Genomic DNA, 21,448 nt, shown 5'->3' with positions numbered 1-21,448 from the left:
AAAAAAATTAAATGCTACACAAACGCTAACACTAAATGCATTATCATTTTCTTCTTGTATTTCTTTCTAAAATATAAATTGCAATGATACCTTTTGTTTCTACATTGCCTAAATTTCCCCTGCATTCCTCCCATTCCCCACTCTCAGAGAGCCCTGTTACAATTTATAACCTTCCAGCTCAAGTGATTCACTAACCTTATCCTTCCTAGTAATAAGAATTACAGGTATGTAGGAATTGAAAAGAGGAAGAAAAGAATAAAATAGTCAAAACCACTTTTTTAAAAAATCTGGAAATATATATAATACTCCTTATCTGTGGACTTCCCACTTCTTCAAAGGAATGGAAGAAGATATCTTCTTATGTTTCTTTCTGGGGACCATGCTATTCTTTGTAATTTTGCATCACTATGCATCGTCATTTTCCTTTAAAAATTAATAGCATATTATTTTTTCCAATTACATGTAATATTTTTTTGTATTTTTTTAATTTTAAATTTATTTATTTAACATATTTAGTTTTCAGCATTGATTTTCACAACAGTTTGAATTACAAATTTTCTCCCCATTTCTACCCTCCCCCGCACTCCAAGATGGCATATATTCTGGTTGCCCTGTTCCCCAGTCAGCCCTCCCTTCTGTCACCCCACTCCCTTCCCATTCCCTTTTCCCTTTCTTTCTTGTAGGGCAAGATAAATTTCTATGCCCCATTGCCTGTGTATCTTATTTTCTAGTTGCATGCAAAAACTTTTTTTTGTTGTTTTTGAACATCTGTTTTTAAAACTTTTGAGTTCCAAATTCTCTCCCCTCTTCCCTTCCCACCCCCCTCCCTAAGAAGTCAAGTAATTCAACATAGGCCACATGTGTATCATTATGTATAACCCTTCCACAATACTCATGTTATGAAAGACTAACCATATTTTGCTCCTTCCCAACCCATCCCCCTTTATTGAATTTTCTCCCTTGACCCTGTCCCCTTTCCAAAGTGTTTGTTTTTGATTATCTCCACCCCCATCTGCTCTCCCCTCCATCATCCCCCTTTTTTTATCTTCTTCCCTCTTCTTTCCTGTGGGGTAAGATACCCAATTGAGTATGTATGGTATTCCCTCCTCAGGCCAAATTTGATCAGAGCAAGATTCACTCATTCCCCCCTCACCTGCCCTCTCCCCTCCTCCCACAGAACTTCTTCCTCTTGCCCCCTTTATGTGGGATAATCCACCCCATTCTATCTCTCCCTATCTCCCTCTCTCAATATATTCCTCTCTCATCCCTTAATTTGATTTTATTTCTTTTAGATATCTTCCCTTCATCTTCAACTCACCCTGTGTCCGCTCTCTCTCTCTTTCTACATATATATATATATATACACACACACACACATATATACATATATACACATTCACTTATATATATACATATATATGTGTATATATATATATATGTATATGTGCATATTCCCTTTAGCTACCCTAATACTGAGGTCTCATGAGTCATACATGTCATCTTTCCATGTAGGAATGTAAACAAAACAGTTAAACTTTAGTAAGTCCCTTGCAATTTCTTTTTCTTGTTCTTTTTCTTGATTACCTTTTCATGCTTCTCTTGATTCTTGTGTTTGAAAGTCAAATTTTCTATTCAGCTCTGGTTTTTTCATTGAGAAAGCTTGAAAGTCCTCTATTTTATTGAAAGTCCATATTTTGCCCTGGAGCATGATACTCAGTTTTGCTGGGTAGGTGATTCTAGGTTTTAATCCTAGCTCCATTGACCTCCGGAATATTGTATTCCAAGCCCTTCGATCTCTTAATGTAGAAGCTGCCAGATCTTGGGTTATTCTGATTATGTTTCCACAATACTCAAATTGTTTCTTTCTGGCTGCTTGCCGTATTTTCTCTTTGATCTGGGAGCTCTGGAATTTGGTGACAATATTCCTAGGAGATTTCTTTTTGGGATCTATTTGAGGAGGCTATCGATGGATTCTTTCAATTTCTATTTTGCCCAGTGACTCTAGAATATCAGGGCAGTTCTCCTTGATAATTTCTTGAAAGATGATATCTAGGCTCTTTTTTTGATCATGGCTTTCAGGTAGTCCAATAATTTTTAAATTATCCCTCCTGGATCTATTTTCCAGGTCAGTGGTTTTTCCAATGAGATATTTCATATTGTCTTCCATTTTTTTCATTCCTTTGGATCTGTTTTATAATATCTTAATTTCTCGTAAAGTCACTAGCTTCCACTTGCTCCAATCTAATTTTTAAGGTAGTATTTTCTTCAGTGGTCTTTTGGACCTCCTTTTCCATTTGGCTAATTCTGCCTTTCAAGGCATTCTTCTCCTCATTGGCTTTTTGGAGCTCTTTTGCCATTTGAGTTAGTCTATTTTTTAAGGTGTTGTTTTCTTCAGTGTATTTTTCAGTATTTTTTTGGGTCTCCTTTAGCAAGTCATTGACTTGTTTTTCATGGTTTTCTCACATCCTTCTCATTTCTCTTCCCAATTTTTCCTCTACTTCTCTGACTTGCTTTTCCAAATCCTTTTTGAGCTCTTCCATGACCTGGGACCAGCTCATGTTTTTCTTGGAGGCTTTTGGTGTAGGCTCTTGCACTTTGTTGACTTCTTTAGGCTGTATGTTTTGGTCTTCTTTGTCACCAAAGAAAGAATCCAAAGTCTGTGACTGAATTTGTGTGCGTTTTCGCTGCCTGGCCATACTCCCAACCAACTAACTTGACCCTTGAGTTTTTCAGCAGGGTATGACTGCTTGTAAACTAAAGAGTTCTATGTTCCACATTTGGGGGGGATGCGCCAGCTCTGTCACACCAGCACCCCAAGAACCCCCAACCTGGACTGGGCTTAGATCTTCAGCAGGCTGTGCACTCCTGCTCTGATCCGCCACTTAATTCCTTCCACCAGGTGGGCCTGGGGCCAGAAGCAGCTGCAACTGTAGCTGCCCCACTCGAACACAAACTCCTTCCACTCCCGCAGCTTTTCCCACTAACCTTCTCTGCTGTCTTTTGTGTTTGTGGGTGGAGAAGTCTGGTAAGTACCGCAGCTCACTGATTCAGGTCGCTAGGGCCCGCTCCACCCGGCTCCTGGTCTGGTTGGTCCACGCCACTCACACTGGACTTTGCTGTGCTCCCAGCTCCCAGCTCCCAGCTCTGTGTGGGATAGACCTCCCCCAGAGACCATCCAGGCTGTCCTGGGCTGGAGCCCTGCTTCCCTCTGCTGTTTTGTGGGTTCTGCAGTTCTAGAATTGGTTCAGAGCCATTTTTTATAGGTTTTTGGAGGGACTCAGCGGGGAGCTCACGCTAGTCCTTGCTTTCCAGCTGCCATCTTGGCTCCGCCCCTACATGTAATATTTTTAACATTCATTTTTTGAAAGATTTTCAGTTCCAAATTTTTCTCCCTTCCTCCTCCCTCACCAAGACAGTGAGCAATCTGATAATGGTTATACATGTGGTTACATAGGTTATAATGTAAAACATTTCCACATTAGTCCTGTTGTGAAAGAAGAAACAGAGCAAAAGGAAAAAATTGTGGGAAAAAAACAACAAAAAAGTAAAAAATAGCATGCTTTGATGTGCATTCAGACTCCATTAGTTCTTTCTCTGGATGTGGATAGCACTTTCCATCATGAGTCTTGGATCATTATATTGCTGAGAAGGGATAAATCTGTCAAAGTTAGTCATTGCACAATATTGCTGTTACTATGTATAGTGTTCTGGTTCCACTCACTTCACTCAGCATCAGTTCATGTATGTCTTTCCAGGTTTATCTGAAGTCCATCTACTTATCATTTCTCATACCACAATAGTATTCCATTATATTCATATTTTATTTATTCAAAATTTATTCAGTCATTCCACAATTGATGGACATCCCCATAATTTCCAATTCTTTGCTACCACAAAAAGAGCTGCTATAAATATTTTTGTACATGTAGCTCCTTTTCCCTTTTTTATGATCTCTTTGGGACACATACCTAGTTTTGGTATTGCTGGGTCAAAGAGTATGCATATTTTGACTGCCCTTTGGGTATAGTTTCAAATTGCTCTCCAAAATGTTTGGATCCGTTAACAACACCTTCAATAATGCATTAGGGTCCCGATTTTCCCACATCTTCAACATTTATCATTTTCTGTCATATTAGCCAATCTGATAGGTATGAGGTGGTACCTCAGAGTTGTCTTAATTTGCATTTCTCCAATCAATAGTGATTTAGAGCATTTTTCATATGACTATAGATAGCTTTGATTTCTTCATCTGCATGGTCATTTTCAACCACAAACAGAAGAATGTGATTAAAAAATAAATTTCTATTTCTCTATTACTTACATAGCCCCAGATCTTGATGGGCAGAGTACAAGTATCCGAGAAAGATGATTTATGGCCCTTCTGGATAACTGAATTTTATCCAGTTTAATTCAACAAATATTTCTTAAGTGTCAACTAAGGGCAGAACTTTATGGAAATTGCTAAAAGGGATTCACAGTTTACATAAAATATGGTGCTTGTCTTGAGGAAACTTACAGGCTAGTAGAAAAATAAGATATAGGCACATTTAGATGTACTGCTTCTGTTCTCATGGAACTCACATCCGACTGACCTACTTGGAAAATTAATTTGGTGTGGACAATGTGCATTCAGGGGCTATACAGTTAAGCCTTCCACAATTCCCAGTGAGAGTAATTACTTTTCTTGGGGATAATTTGTTTTGCGTTTATCAATCAATCAACAAGAACTTATTCATGGCTATGGTGCATACTATATTTTGGTGTTGAGGATACAAATAAAAAAGTGAAGCAATTCCTGCCCTCAAGAAGTTTGCATTCTACCGGGAGGATACAATACCAAAGCATTTGTTGGACAAAGCATCATGCTATGTTTGTGAACTCTATGAAGAGATATAGATTAGGTTACATGGATTTGGAAAAGATTGAATGATCAGACCCAAAGAAAAATCATTAGCAAGTCAATGCCAATTTGGAAGAAAGTCTTTTGTGAGCTTCACGAGACCCCTGCTATACAAAATTTTATTAATGACATGGATAAAAATAAAAATGCCATATTTGCCCAATTTAAATGTGGAACAAAACTGGGAGGATTAGCTAACATGGTGGTTGACAGAATAGCAGTATTGTAATTGACAATACTCATGATAATCAGAGTACTGTTCTCACGGTACTCATATACTAATTATTTAGGCCTGGAAAATGATTTTGGTAAGGCCCTAATCAAACTTGCCATTGCATGGCTATCTAACAATTGACTCACGCTAAAATGGGGAAGACATTAATGGGGCAGCTAGGTGATGCCATAACGCACAGAGTGCTGGCTTAGAGTCAGGAAGACTCATCTTCCTGAGTTCAAATATGGTCTCAGATACTTCCTAGCTGTGTGACCCTGAGCAAGTCACTTAACCCTGTTTTTCTCAGTTTCTTCATCTGGAAAATGAGCTGGAGAAGGAAATGGCAAACCACTCCAGTGTCTTTGCCAAGAAAACCCCCAAACGGAGTCACAAAGAGTCAGACAAGAGACTGAAATGACTCAATGACAATCGTACTATAATCTGGCACGACAATGAAAATCTTAATGTTGTCTTCTACTGCACTGGTTCAGAAAGAGGGAGGAGATGACAAACTTGCTGTACCCTTTCCTAATCTGACCACATGTAGAATATTGTATTTGGGAAGCAGGGGGTGTTCTATCCCTCAGAGATTTTCTGTGTATACATGGTGCACAAAACCCAATGAAAGTAGGAAGTTGTCAAGGCAGATTTCATCTGGATGCCAATTAAAACTTCCTAAATGGAAAGGGCCATGGCTAGAAGATTTCAAGTGAATGTCGATGACCTTTAGTAGGGGAGCTGTAGAGGGGATCCCTTTTCATGAGGCTCTTTCCAACTGTGACACTCAGTGATTCTGTGACTCTACCTGAAACATCTTCACCTTTAACTCACCAGTTTCACTTGGATCATTGATGCGCTTCTGAAATCCTGCTTCCCCTTTTTCTACTTTCTAACCTGAGACAGTAAGCTATAGGAACTTTTCATGAACTGCAGCTCAAATTAATTTCCCCATTTCACAACCTTAAAAAAATCTTTTCAGGCTGAGTATATTGATGGATGACTATAATCCCATTTACCAAGAAGGCAGAGGTTGGCAGACCACTTGAATTTGGGAGTACTGAACTGCAGTGAGTGAAGCCATATCTCATTAATATGGTGGGGAATGGATATGGACTCACCTAAGGAAGTCCACCCAGGCCAGAAACAGAGAAGGTCAAAATGCCTATGCTTATTGGAGTGGAACAAGGCCCCCAAGTAGACCCTGCACATCAAGCTTGAGTGATATAAAGATACAGTCTTTAATGAACCGACAAAAACCCTCAAACTTCTCATTTTTGCAAAGTTTTGTTAGTTAAAGGAGTCTCTACAAGTTGGAGAAGAATTCAACTGGGAAATGTTAAACACTAAAAGTAAACCATTGTTGTTCAGTTGTGTCCTACTTTTCATGACCCCATTTAGGGTTTTCTTGGCAAAGATACTGGGCTGATTTGCCATTTCCTTCTCCAGCTCACTTTATAGATGAGGAAACTAAGGCAGACAGGGTTAAGTGACTTGCCCAGGGTCACACAGGTAGTAATTGTCTGAGGCAGAATTTGAATTCGGGAAGATGAGTCTTCCTAACTTAAGGTCTGGAACTCTATCCACTGCAGCACCTACCTGCCCCAAAAGCAAACCATACAGGAGTAAGTTGTACTATAAACTGCTATTTGCCTCAGTTTCTTCATCTGTAAAATGGGGATAATAATAGCACCAATCTCCCAGGATTGTTCTGAAGATTAAATGAAATAATGGTGGTAAAGTGCTTAACAAAGTGCTTGGCACATTTATTGTCATTGCTCAGTCATGTCCAACTCCTTGTGACCCAGTGGACCATACTCTCCATGGAGGTTTTCTTGGTGAAGATACTAGAGTGGTTTGCCATTTCCTTCTCCAGTGGATTAAGACAAACAGAAGTTAAGTGATTTGTACAGAGTCACACAGCTAGTAAGTGTCTGAGGCTGGATTTGAATTCAGGTCTTCTTGACTCGAGGCCCAGCACTCCATCCACCTAGTTGCCTCCTAGCTTTGTATATAGTAGATGCCATATAAACTTTAGTTATATTATTATTAATAATATCACTTTATTATTAATAATAATACATAATTAATCATATATGTATATTTGATGTTTAATTTTGTAAATTCTGAACTTAACAAACACCAGTTAATTTAATATTATTATTAATAATATTGTTATATTATTAATAATAATACATAATTAATAATATATATATATATTTGATGTTTAATTTTGCAAATTCTGAACTTAACAGACACCAGTTAATGGGCGTTTCCATGTACATAGTATCACAGAAGAGAAGACTGTATGATGTTTGTATATGAGAGTTAGTAGACCTCCCCCTCAAGTACTGACAGAGTAATTGGTCTGAGCTGGTTCTTACTAGTATTCCTTAGGAGAGACCCTGCTGCTGTGTGTGGCTGTCTGGAAAGACATGGTTTGCTGTCATATTGGATTAAATTGAGTTGGGCATAGAAGCCATGCTACATTGGTATTCTGGTCTATGAAACCGTCTTTTATGGGATTGAAATCTCTTCTCCTAGCTTGGTCAGTAAACCCAAGATCAAGAAAGATGAGGTTTGGTTTGGTTTTTTTTAATCCTCATATTATGGTTTTGGAATGGAAACTTTCCCCCTTGTTGATACATTTACAAGCACATTATAGGTTTTTCTTCAGTGAGAAGAGTCTTCAGTGAGAAGACTCCTGCTTCCTTTAATTCTGATAATCTATAGTCCAGATCAAAACCCACTGGGTCTAGTGAGGAGGAAAATGAAAACATTTCCTAGCTCAGTGCAGGGGCTGTACTGTCTGGAACTTAAAGAGCGTAAGATGCCATTCAGATCTATCTTAATATCTAAGACAACGCATTCATTCCATCTCTGGAAGGGGATGTCACGCTCATCACCTCTTTTCTAGGACTCACTGGTTTAAACGGGAGTTATTGTTTGTTTTTTCTTGTGAAGGTGCCATGTCTCAATGTGGATACCTTAACAATTAGGCCGGGACTATAAACACGTCCTATCCCCATGACATGGGTCATGCTAGGCCTAACATCAACTGTCATCAATACAGATTTGCTTAGGCACACAAACTCCAGGCCCAATGGAAATGGAGAAAGCCATAGAAAGAAGTCATAGACTGGGGTTGTCAGAGCTAAACTAATTAATCTATCAGATAGCTAGGTGGCATAGTGGTTCAAATATCAAACTTGAAGCTAGGAAGATTTGAGTCCAGTTATAGGTGTGATTGGATAGATGGCCTTTAACATTCCACCCCTAGGTACACAGCTACAGATTTGATCTCCTGATACTTCCCCTTCATAAGCCCTAAAGCATCTATGATTTCATTGGTATGGATACTTCCTCTGATGAAGCAGACTGCAAGCCCCCTTTGGTAAATGGTCTTCTTGTGTTGCTCCAACAACAATAAAATTATTGGCTGATGGCCCAGGTTATAGTAATAAGATTTTAAAAATGTAGCTAGGCTGGTCCTCAGATGATTAGAGTCTGTCATTGGTCCTTCACAAATCCCTTATAGCTTGCAAAACATTTGACAAAATCACTCATGCTAGCTTTGTGGAAAGACTAGGATAGGAGAGAGATGATAGCACAGTTAGGTGGAATGGAGTGAATGTTCAAATTCAAAGAATGGTCATGAATGAGTCAATGTCAAATTGAAGAGTTATCTCTATCAAGTTGCCTAAGGATCTGTACTGGGCCCTCTCTTTTATTTTTTATTTTTTAGCATTTTAATAAATGACTTGGCTGATGGCATAGATGGGACATCAATCAAACTGGCAAAAAATACAAAAGCAAGGAGCGATAACCAGAGTTAGTATCCAAAAAGACCTTGGCAGACTAGAACAGTGGACTAAATCTATTTTAAATGAAATTTAGTAAGAATAAATAAAACATTCTACACTTGGGTCCAGAAATCAAAATCACAAATTCAGGATGGAGGTGGGGTGGGGCATGGACAAAGAAAAGTTTAGGTGAAAACATGTCAAAAAAAATTTTTGGAGGGGTTAGTAAACTTCAAACTCAAGATGAATCAACCATGCTACCTGACACCCCACTCCACCTGCTCCCACAAAAAAATCAATACTTCATTAAGAAATGATAATGTCCAAATAGATAAAGGTGATAAACCCTGCTGCGCTGTGTTCTGCTCAGATCACATCTGGACAATTGCGTTTGGTTCTGGGCACCCACATTTAGGAAGCGCCTTGACAAGCTGGTGGGTCAAGCAGGATGGGGGAAGGAACTAGGAACCATGACATATGAAGATTGGTTTAAGGAATTAAGGGTGGTTAGCCTAAAAGAAAGTGAAGTCTGGTGGGGACATGATATGGACTACTAGGGACTGGGTTTGTTTTCTTTCTGGCTTCATTTCAGGCCAAAATAAGGAATAATAGTGTAGATTAGAAGGTGCAGGGATTTAGATTTAAGATGGTTATAAAGAAAAATTTTCTAACAATTAGAGCTGTCTGGAGCTTTTCAAGCAGTGGCTAGAATCATTGGCTATGTCGTGGAAGGAATTCTTGAGCAGGAATGGGTTGGATGTGATGGCCTTGGAGATCTCTTGTAACTCTGAGATCCTGCAATTCAATGACCTGTCAAAACTTGAATTCTATTGCTACAACCTTCAAGAACTTAGGGTGACCTCCATTACACAATGAGACTTTAGAGTATTCTATAATGTAGGATATTTCCAACATTAGGCACAAATGAAATCTTTTGATGACTTTTTCAATGCTATCACCATGAAAATCATCCCCCATGAGCTCAAGATCTATGGCTTTGTAGTTAGAGTTGACTCATTCTGGGTCCCAGTTCAGCTCTATTGGGTTGCTTCAATCTCATGGACCTCTATGCAGAGTCTATGCATCACAGAGGCCAAACAGTTCAGCTGTTTGGTTCAGTTGAGTTGAAATCTTCACTAATTTTGGTCTATCCACACTAATGGTTTCTGACCTAGAATATATCAGGGCAATTAGCTAGTAATTTGTGCATTTAACTGGAAGATTAACTTACAGGAACCGTTGGCTAGCAGGGACCCAAATTCAACCTGCAGTCTGACTCAATTAGCTAATAGGGATTCCAGCCTCACTGCAGGAATTTCACACATACAAATGAGCACTTGTAAGAAACCTGGTGGAATAAGCACTGGTTCAGTCTGCGCAGCTTTGTAATCTGTAAGCCAACTGTCTAAATAAATACCATATTAATTGGATAATTATCTCAGCCCACTGGTTGCCAAATGTTTCTTGCCAACCTCCCCTGCTGCCATTAAATGTCCTTTATGCTCCATAGGCAATTTTTATTTCCTTCACCTTTCTTTCTCCTTTCTTTTCTTCCATTTTAATTTTTTAAACCCTGAAAAACAACAAAAAAAGCCATCCCTGGCCCTTTCTTCTCAACACATTCTACTCTGTCTCTCTTCCTTATGGTCCCTCACCAGGGGTGTGCTGCAGTAAACTCAAAAGGCTCACAAGACCCAGTGTGAAATTTTCTTGTGAGCATTTCCATGTTGGAAAATTGACAAATGCTACAGATGAGGACTTAATTTATTGTTTTGTTGATTGTCTAGACCAGAGGTGTCAAACTCATGAGCACCTTGGCTGCATGCAGTCCACAACACTCCCCAAAGTGACTGAACTAGGTGAAAATATAACTGGAAAATGTTTAACAAAATAAAGAAAAATGCAATAAAACACAAATAACGTCAATATTCAGTTTTCTAAGTCCACTAAGTGCACTATCCTTATAATTTAGTGGCCTCCATTTCTATTTGAGGTTGACCCCAAAGTGATGGAGAAAATGTTAATCGTGCAGATTAAACTTAAGTGTATGGTGAGTATGTTTTTTGGGGGAGAACAGATTGTTAAACGTTTATTAGCTCATCCCTCTCAAAGCCCTGGTCAGTCATCCTTCTACTACTTCCTCACTCATTTTCAGCCACGTCAAACTCTTCATGACCCCATTTGGGTTCTTTTTTTTTTGACAAAGATAGTGAAGTGGTTTGCCATTTTCTTTTCCAGCTCATTTGACAGATGAGGAAACTGAGGCGAACAGAGTTAAGTGACCTACCTGGCATTACACAGCTAGCAATTGTCTGAGGCCATATTTGAACTCAGAAAGATGAGCGTTCCTCGCGCCTGGCCTGACACTCTATCTACTGCGCCCCCTAGTTCTTAGGTTCCATAATATTTCAGTTTTAAGTAAGGACCTAGATCCCTACTGGGGGGAAATACACTATAGCCTCACTACAAGACTGTAAGGCCAATGCAAAACAAGGTCTTTGGTGTACTCAGATATCAAAGTCCCTCAGATTATTCCAGGTGGTAGACTTGCCTTATGTGAATTCTGTTGTGATACTTGACTCTTTTTTCTCTAGATTGAACTTATACTTGTTAAGAAAACCAGACAGAAACCATGAGTACTGAAGAGCTCTTTTCTGGCAGTGAAGGCCATTGTAATTAAAGCCAATGACATTCTCTGTCTCATGTTAAATGTAAAAGCTAGAGCTCTACCTCCTGTTAAAGTAAGTCATTAATGCCCACTTGCTCACTGATCACATGACCTCAAATGCTCCATCCAGGGACCTGTACTCTGATGTGATATAGCCAACTACACATTTGGTTAATGTATCTGCAGTGTTAATATGAGTCCATCTCCTGAAGTCAATGAAATTTTCAGTAGCTATTAAATCTGTTATTTGCAAATTTCCTAACATCATAGCTCTCACACTGGAAGAGACCTTAGGGACCATCTAGTCCAAGCCCTTTATTTTACAGATAATAAAGAAATAAGGGCAGCTTCGTGGTACAGTGGATAGATTGCCAGGCTTGGAGACAGGAAGACTCATCTTCATGAGTTCAAATATGGCTTCAGACCCTTAGTAGCTATGTGACCCTGAGCTAGCCACTTAGCCTTGTTTGCCTCAGTTTTCTCATCTGTAAAATGAGCTAGAGAAGGAAATGGCAAACTACTCAAGTATCTTTGCCAAGAAAACCCAAAATGGGGTCAGGAAGAGCTCAATACAACTGAAAATGACTGAATAACAACAACAAGAAAGCCCAGGGAAGTTAAATCAGTTGCGTAAGATTAAACAGATACTAAGATTTGCAAGCAGGATTTGAATCCAGGTCCTCTGACTCCAAATCCACTATACGAGGCTGCTTCTTGTCATCTCCACTCTTCTTTTAAATTTGTTACAATAACTTATTTCACTGATTTATATGCAAACACCTGTATCAGCAAGGCAGTAATCACGATATAGATGATAATTGTAAATATGCCTATGTAGTTCTGTACCACAAAATATAAGAGACTCTCCATATAGAAGACAGAAGAAGTAAACCATTTATTCAGACACCAGAGAACCAGATCCCCAAACCTTTCAGTCCAATCCATCATAGCAGCAAAGAAATTAATACATATTATCACAGCAGAGAACAACTCCATCTCAAAACCATTCTGGCCCCCTGCTGGGGCCTTGCCACCAACCATCACTCACAGCACAGGTAGCACAGGTATGCTCTCTCCTTCAGCTCTAACTGCTCTGAGCATTTCCTGCTCCACCCTTTCCTGTTCCTCTCATTCAGCAAGCTCCTCCTACCACACGTGACTTAAGTTTCCTGTGATGTAAGCAAGTCATGTGGGCCTATTATTGGATGGGCAAGATCTTCAAATTTACATTGCCATTACAACAGCCAAGTTGTATAGTAGATAGAGCTCTGTCCCTGAAGACAGAAAGATTGTAGTTCAAATCCTGCCTATTGGCTATGTGACTCTGAGCAAGTCACTTAACTTGTGTCTGTTTCAGTCTCTTCATCTATAAAGTGAGGATAATAATAGCAGGGTTCTTGTGAGGATAAAATGAGATAACATTTGTAAAGCACTTTACAAATCTTAAAATACCATGTAAATGTTAACTATTATTATATGTGTCAATAAGGTATGCACTCAATATAGAGAATATTGAATTTGTGTCACTACAATGTGGTTAGTGCCACAAACTATGGATTTGGAGTTAGAGAGGCTGTGTGAAAATAAAATTTGCAAATTTCAGGGCAAACAAACCACTTCCCCTCTCTTAAAATGAAGGGATAGACCCTCAAGTGTCCTTCCAGTTTGAAATTATATGATCTTATGTAAATCATATGATCCAATATGTATTTATATAATGCATATATATAAATAAGCTGAAAGTTAATCTTTTTACCATTTTCATCAGTCAGAATTAGGTTTTCTACATACTGAGCTGAGGATATAGGTACCTTCAGAGACTTCTGCCTGAGGTTTCCACTGGCTGGCTAGCTGGCTGGATGGAGAAAGCATTTGCTAACTGCTTAATATGTGCAAAGCACCGTGCTAAGCATTCTGGGGATAGAAATAGAAAAGTAAGAGAGTCCCTGCCTTCTGGGTGTTCATATTCTGATACTGATTGGCATCTCAATGTGTGAGATGGTCTGGAATTGTGGTCTGAGAGAATTCTATTAAAATGCTTAGTGAATGAATGGCCCATCCCTCACTTTCATACATTCCATTTTTCTTTCCCTAGCTGAGGTTGAACCCATAAAGCCAAAACACGTTGGCTAGAGCCACAAAATTCCAGAATTTATGGAAGGGATATCAGTGACCACCAAGTCTGATCCATACTTGAAAGGAATTTCCATTACAACACACTTGATCATGAGTTGTCCGCATTTGTTAGACCTCTAAAGAGAAGGGTCCCTCTGCTTCCCAAGGAACTTCATCCTACTTTTGGACAGTTATGTTAGGAAGTATTGGCTTTTTTTTTCTTGTATTAGTCATGATGTGAAAGAAAACACAGACTCCCATCCACTCCCCCCCAAAAGCAATAAAAATAAACTAAAAAAAACAAACAAAGTATCTTTCAGTCTGTTTTTAGATTCCATCAGTTTTTTTTTCCCTCTGGAGAATTTTTTATAAGTCCTTGGGAATTTTTTTGGATCATTGTATTGCTGAGTATAGCTAAGTCATTCACAGTCGATCATTGTACAATATTGCTATTATTGTATATAGTGTTCTCTTGATTCTGCTCACTTTACTTTGCATCAATTCATATAAATCCTTCCCGGTTTTTCTGAAAGCATCCTGCTCGCCATTTCTTATAGCACAACAGCATTCTATAACAATCATAAAGTATTGACTTTTTGCAGCTTGTACCAATGATTGCTGGTTCTGCTCTCTTGGACCACACAGAACAAGTTTACTATGCTAGGTGGCTTCATGGTTAGAGTTCTTGACTTGAAGCCAGGAACACTTGAGTTCAAATCCTACCTAAAGAATACACTGTGTGACCTCTCCCTTAATCTCTATGTGCTTCAGTTTCCTTGTCCATAAAATAATAATAATGATAGCTAGCATTTGTATAGCTATTGTCATCTCATTTTATTCACCCAACAATGTAGGATGTAGGTACTATTATCATCTTTGTTTGGCAGATAAGGAAACTGAGGCTGAGAGCTTACGTGATTCGTCTGGAGTCACACATCTAGTAAGTGTCAGAGGTGGGATTTGAACTAAGGTCTTTCTGACTCTAACTCCATCACTCTTATTGCACCATTTAACTGTCTTATAAAATAAAATGGTTGGATACAGTGGCCTCTTGGGTCTCTTGCAACTCTATGTTATACCGCTTCCATACGATGGTCTCATTAGTTGATCACAGCTAGCATGTCCCCCTTGAATCTTTTCTTCTCGGGACTAAACATCCCCATTTCTTTAAACCAATCCTCATAAAGCATGGAGTCAAGGCTTTCTTTATCTTCCTTGCCCTCCCCTGGATTCTCTCTAGCTTATCAATGCTCTTATTAAACTATGGCGCCCAGAACTATACACAGTACTCCAAATGAAGTCTGACCAGAGCAGAAGACAAAGAGATTATCACTTTGTTCTTAAGAAATTATGCCTTTCTATGGAAAAGTTAACTTTTCACCTGGGTTTTCCATCTGTATAGAGTCTCCAAGGGGATTTCATCCACAGTCAGGACATTCAATCTGCATGAGGTCTACCAAACTGAACTCTTCAAATCATGGTCCATGTTTGTAGATCAACTTGAGTAGATAATTAACCAGTTCCCACTTAATCTGACAAAGCAGCAAACTGGAGAATTTGATCCCTAATTCAGGGCCCTAGACCTAGAGTCATAGGATACTCAATCTAGAGCTTTAGAAAAGACCTCAAAGACCATTTAGTTCAACCCCCTCTTTTTTTACAGAAGAAGAACTGAGGTCCAGGGGGATTCAATGACTTGTCCAAGGCCATATGGATAATCTAACAAATTCTCATAAATGTATTAATTGCTGTATTGTCAAATTTTCCAAAGACTTTTTAAAAATTCTTTTAAAAACCTGTTTAGGATCATATCTCTTTCTAGAACTCAAGAATCTACCTTTCTACATCTAATTGGTCCTTCCCCTTGGGGTCATTTGTATTTCCTAAGATTTTGTTACCTGGGAAATTGAAGTGTCATTTGGATTTTCTTTTTCAAAAATTTCTCCAGGCTACATTAAATATTTGGAAGGAGGTAGCCAGTTTCATGACTTTCAAAATGTATACATCCATGATGATAGTAAGGAATATTGAAACTAGCTAATCTTTAAGCCTTTCTGTCCTTGGAAATTGAATTAAAGCTTTGTATTATTATTGTTTAATATTTTTAAAACACCTGCAATGAGGCAAGATTATAGATAGAATGCAGAATGAGATAGCCCCTTTGTTAAATTGATTTGGATTTTAAATTGAGTAGGCATGTAACCTAACCTAAGGAATAGAATGGGAAAAATAAGTGTTTGATGCAGAACTGAAGGCCACCCAAAGAAGAACCTTAAATTTCAGGTAAGAAATTTTCGCCCCTATGGTCAAACAGTTATGCTTTAAAACTTTTGTCCCCAGATCCTAGTACATAGTAGGTTTTTGAGAAATGTTTATTTAAATGAATGAGTCAAGCCACTGAGCACTGGATTTAATATTCTGTTGAGAAATTAAGTAAGTACTGAATCTATCCTCCTCCTGCCACCCCACCCTCCAACCCTGCTACTGTAATCAGATCAAAACTAACATTTCCAGGGCAGCCAGGTGGCATAGTAGATAAAGCACCAACCCTGGAGTCAGGAGGAGTTCAAATCCATTATCAGACACTTTATAACTGTGTGACCTTGGGCAAGTTACTTAACCCTAATTATCCCCCCCAAAAAATGGTGGGAAAAAACCAACTAACGTTGCCTATGGAAAGAGCAAGTCAATGCATTGCCCTATTTTTCCACTCGTCATATATATGACTTCTCAGTCCAAAACACTATTCCCTGACTGTACCTCCCTTCTATGTGTTGTCTCCCAATCATTAGAATGTGAGTTTCTTGAAGGCAGAGGCTGTCCTTAACCTTAGCCAAGTACCTAGCATATAGTAAGCTCTTAATAAAAGTGAAACTTACTTACTCATTCATTCATTATTCAACATAAGGGAATAAGGAGCAGGACCAAGATGTAGGGTTTTTGTCTCTCTCTGCTTTATGTTAACTTATTGCATGACCTTGAATAATCAGTTATTATCTTGCTTTACTACCTACAACATGGTAAACACAGCTGATCCTTTAACAAGAGCATGGTTATGATAAATGCAATAATATATCTAAACCACTCCAAGGTTTTCAGAATAAAGTCACTGGATAAATACTTCACATTAATAATAGTGGCATCTCATATTTATGAAAGTCTGAATTTAAAAAACAAGAACATTAAAAAATTTGTTTCTCCTCCACACATGCCACCATTTTGAAAGAATCTTCTTGCTTGACAAAATAATTTATTGAAGATTGCCTCTACTATGTCTAAAATAAATTCAAATAACAATTGATTCATATGCTTCTTTTCAGAATGTGCCCATTACACAAAACAAATGATATCACAGTGTATACCCCTATTGTGGACAACCCATTTCTCTTTCAGAGTATTCACAGTTATGTAGTTCTGGATCTTTATTTGCAATCAGCATTAATAAAAAGAACCACATTGCTTCTGTATGAACTGCATAGTGCAGCAAACCAAATAGTTTAATCAGAGCTCTAACTAGGGTGGGGTGACTGGGATCTTACCCATGGGTACTGACATCCTGGTGAAGCATGTGCTTCCTTCCTTCTTTTGGTTCTGCACATAGGGGATGAAAGAAGAATACTCCAGAACTCTAATGGATTGATACTAGGATAAAGCCAGTGGGGTAGGATCTCTGGGAAAGCTACTGCCCCTTTAAGCAACCTATTACAAGCACTAGCTTGACTCATATTTTACCTAGGAAGAGAGGTCTTTTTATGGGCCTTTCAGTGTTTTCTGCCTAAGAGTGGGGGCTCCCTTGGGGCACCAGGGGTAATATTAATCTGACATACATTTAGACTGAGAGTGGGACAAGAGAGCTCTTTGGGAACCTGGGCATGAGAAGGGAAGTTGGACAGGGTCCCCCAGATTGTGGTCCATGCAGCTTTCATCTCTGCCAGATGAGCTTGCTCCAAGGGCTGGAATCCCTCACTATTAACTTCCAGTATAGAAGTTAAAAGTATTGAAAAGCCACAGTTGTAGTCTGAGGGGAAAAAAAAAACCTACCACCACCCTATCCAGCCAGTCTGAACGTGATTAAGTTAGCACTTAAAAGAGCCGCATTTCCTCTTCAGGTCATTAGGAGAGTACATTGGTACATTGCCTGTCCCATGTGGGGAAAGTCCAAAGACATTTGTTGAATAGTACTACAACTATAGCAATGCTTCATGGGCCTCATCACCACAAGGGGATTCTGTGTTTCATACAATGAATTTTCCAGATAACTGAAGCTTAACTCTTCAAGGGTAAAAGCCTTTGAAAAATTAAACCCTTTTAATGAAAATTTTTTCTTCAAAACCAGTATGGTATAACATAGGGGTGGGAAACTTGCAGCCTCAAGGCCACATGTGGCTCTCTAGGTCCTCAAGTTTGGCGCGTTGACTGAATCCAAACTTCACAGAACAAATTCCCTTAATAAAAGAATTTGTTCTGTAAAACTTAGACTCTGCCAAAAGGCTGCAGCCAAGGACCTAGAAGGCCACATCTGGCATCAAGGCCGCAGGTTCCCCCCTCCTGGTATAACAGAATGACAGGAAGAGTCAAGTAGAGAGTCAAAAGGCCTTGGCTCTTGTGCCAGCTAGGCTACTGGGTCACCTGGGACAAGCACATTCATTACACAAATCTTGGCTTTTCAGAAATTTTTTAACATTTATTTTAGACTTATTTTAGAAAATTCAATGAGATACAATCATGTTTCATTTTACAGGTGAAGACAATGCTTGATTCTTAATCCTTATCTTCACTGAAGACTTCAGATAGATAACAATAGGGTTTCTTTTTTTAAACTGTGACAACCCTTGAACACTGACTGGTCAGCACTTCCAGGATGTTTGCTTTTGGAGTGGCTTTGTAAAAAGGCATTTATCCAGGACAAGTTACAATTTATGCTGACTGAGCAGTGAAGACTTCTGAGTTCATTTGTTATGGTATCTATTTCCCCCAAGAAGGGCAGATGGGCAAAAGTAAACATTATATGTTCTTCAGGCATTTTACTTTTATTCTCAAGATGATGCTGGTGAGGATTGTGGGATGGGAGACTTGACTAATCCAGTGAACACAACTCCTTCAAAATAAAAGCAAGTAACCAGGGCATCCACCCAGCTTTGTTTTGGGATTGGTGGAAAAATGTGTTTGTGCTCTGGAAATCACAAATAGGGATGTTTACACAAACTGTTGCTAAAGTGTCATGGGCTGGTGTGTAAGCCGCTTACAGTTTAGCAAGAGAAAGTGAACAACATACATTGCACCTTCTGTCAGCCCAAACTCAGTGTTTGTGTTTCGTCAGATTGATAGGTTTGACGCGGATGGCTTGTTTAGCAACATCCAATCGGTGCATCAGATATCAGCCAAGCTCCTGTCATTGCTGGAAGAAGCCACGACAGACGTGGAACCAGCCATGCAAGTAATCGGTATGTTTATTCTTTTCTTAAGTTCTCCAGAGAAGGAGGAAATAATATTTTAATAACCGCCCCCCCCAACCTTGGCTTTGATTTTACATTCCTTCTATACTCCCAAAGTTGCCCAGGAGACCTAGAACTGCAAAGTCCATCTCCTGTCTCACTGTCATTACATAAAATCTATGTTTCCTAATGAGTTGGTAACCATTTGCCAAAGTCCCTCAGTAGCACTAAGCATTCCATCATTTTTCTAATTTGCTACTTCCTAGACTCCCTTTTACTTTCTTTCTCTCTCTCCCTCTCCCTCTCTTCCTCTCCCTCTCTCTCTCTCTCTCTCTCTCTCTCTCTCTCTCTCTCTCTCTCTCTCTCTCTCTCCCCACCCTGTGTCTCTATCTTTTGTCTTTCTCTGTCTCTCTCTCCTCCCCTCTCTCTCCCCCCACCTCCCTCTTTTAGCGTCTCTTTTTCTGTCTCCCTATCTCTGTCTGTCTGTCTCTTTCTCTCCCCTCTTCTCCCCTCTTTTTTAATGGCCAAGAGTTAAAAATTTAAATCAGCAAATGACTTTACTGATTTTAGTAACTCTTTTTAGATTAGGTGCCTCTAGAAATATCTCTAACTTTATAGCCCACAGATTTTTTTTTTAATTTACACTTAAACTTTTTGTTAACACTACAGTTTCTTGGCCACTAGAACTTTTTACACTTCCTTTCAGGTTATTTCCTGATTTCCCTTTTTCTGTCTGTGATTTGATGCTCATAGCCAGTCTCAGATTTTTTTTCTCTCTGCTCTAGTGTTATAAATAACTAGAGTTAAACTAAACTAAAACTTTACCTAAAAATAACAGAGTTAAAAATAACTCTAGGGATTGCTGTGTGAGAAACACTGAGACCAAGTCTCATTTTCTGTATTCCTTGCAAGTCCTGTCTATCAATGTTGCTACAAAGATAGCTCAATGCCATAAAGCTCTTGAAGGCAGTAACCTCTATTTTATATTCTGTACAATGCCAAAAGGCTATGAGCTTTGATTATTGATAGCACCAGGAGACAGAGAGCATAGTTTTTTTTTTTAAGCCATCCCAGGTTGGCAGTTGGAGCCCTTCCCATCTGGCTCTAGCCTGCTTTTCCTGACTTATTTCAGATTATTCTATGATCCATCCCAATTGGCTCACTTGCTATTCCCAGAAATCATCCTTCAATCTCCCACCTCTTTATCTTTGCCTAGGCTGTCCTGGGTGCCCGGGTCGGGAATGCCTTTCTTCTTTATCTCCAACTCTTAAAATCCTTAGCTTCCAAAGAATTATTTAATAATTTTCCAATAATCCAAAGAGTTATTAAACTGCTCATATGCCCTTTAACCCAGAAATACCACTACTTAGTCTATTTGTGAAGATGATTAGGGAAAAAAGAAAAGAACATATATATTCTAAAATATTTATGGTGATGAAGAACTAGAAATTGCAAGGATGCCTATCAATTGGGGAATGGCTGAACAAGTTGTGGTGTATGGTTGTGATGGAATACTACTGTGCTACAAGAAATGAGGAACTCGAAGATTTTAGAAAAACATGGAAAGACTTGCACAAAATAATGAAGAGCAAAACAAGCAGAACCAAGAGAACGTAGTATACAGTAACAGCAATGTTGTTTTAAGAAAGACTTTGAGGAAATAAGTTATTTTGTTTATTATACATACCCAAATTAACTATAAGGGACATATTGTTGCAGTTTAGTCTCTGCCCATGCCAAAACTGTTGGGGTTTCATGGTGGGTGGTGGTGGAACTGTCTCAAAGAATTCAGAGTCAGACCATCTCTAATCCAAGTTTAGGCATTTATTGAGATTGACGCCTCTCATGAGGTGGGCTAAGTTCCAAGAGGAGCTAGCAACTTCAGAAAAAATAAGATGGATTTTTATAGGGTAAAGATGTTGATTACACAATCAAAATTTACATAGAATATAGGAATACGATTAATATTAAAAAGGCAGGAGGAGTTTGTTAAGGGATTAGGTAATGGAGGAGGGATCCTAGTCTCAGTGGAACTGCATATGCAATTACCCACAATGCATACAGAAAAACCCATGAGGGGTACATATACATGATAATGATATTATAATAAGTCTATCTACATCATAAGTTCACTCTAGGTCAGTTCTTTGCTATTACTGTGCAGGTGCCTACTTAGGGAAAGTCCCTTCTATTGTTTTGGGGTCCACATCCTGCTTGGGCATCCTGGTGGTGCTGCTTTCTGATTGGCTAACTATTGTGGTCCTATCCGGTCAAGATGGATCATGTGGTTGAGGTCGAGTACATGGACACACCTGT

At 39.0% G+C, this 21,448-nt stretch overlaps 1 protein-coding gene across 1 annotated transcript in view; it reads left to right on the top strand.

Annotated features, from left to right (window-relative positions):
- The window catches only part of ARHGEF38 (Rho guanine nucleotide exchange factor 38), a 136,260-nt gene that overhangs the window by 33,701 nt on the left and 81,111 nt on the right, over window positions 1-21,448 (top strand). Inside the window, exon 3 of the mRNA XM_036764914.1 lies at window positions 19,018-19,141. Coding sequence (XP_036620809.1) covers window positions 19,018-19,141 — 124 coding nt within the window. The remainder of the gene's footprint in view (window positions 1-19,017; window positions 19,142-21,448) is intronic.

Source organism: Trichosurus vulpecula, chromosome 6 (genome assembly GCF_011100635.1).
Source record: "Trichosurus vulpecula isolate mTriVul1 chromosome 6, mTriVul1.pri, whole genome shotgun sequence".
NCBI lineage: Eukaryota > Metazoa > Chordata > Mammalia > Diprotodontia > Phalangeridae > Trichosurus > Trichosurus vulpecula.
Note: the sequence above shows the minus strand (reverse complement) of the source record. Positions and strands in the feature narration are given on the sequence as shown.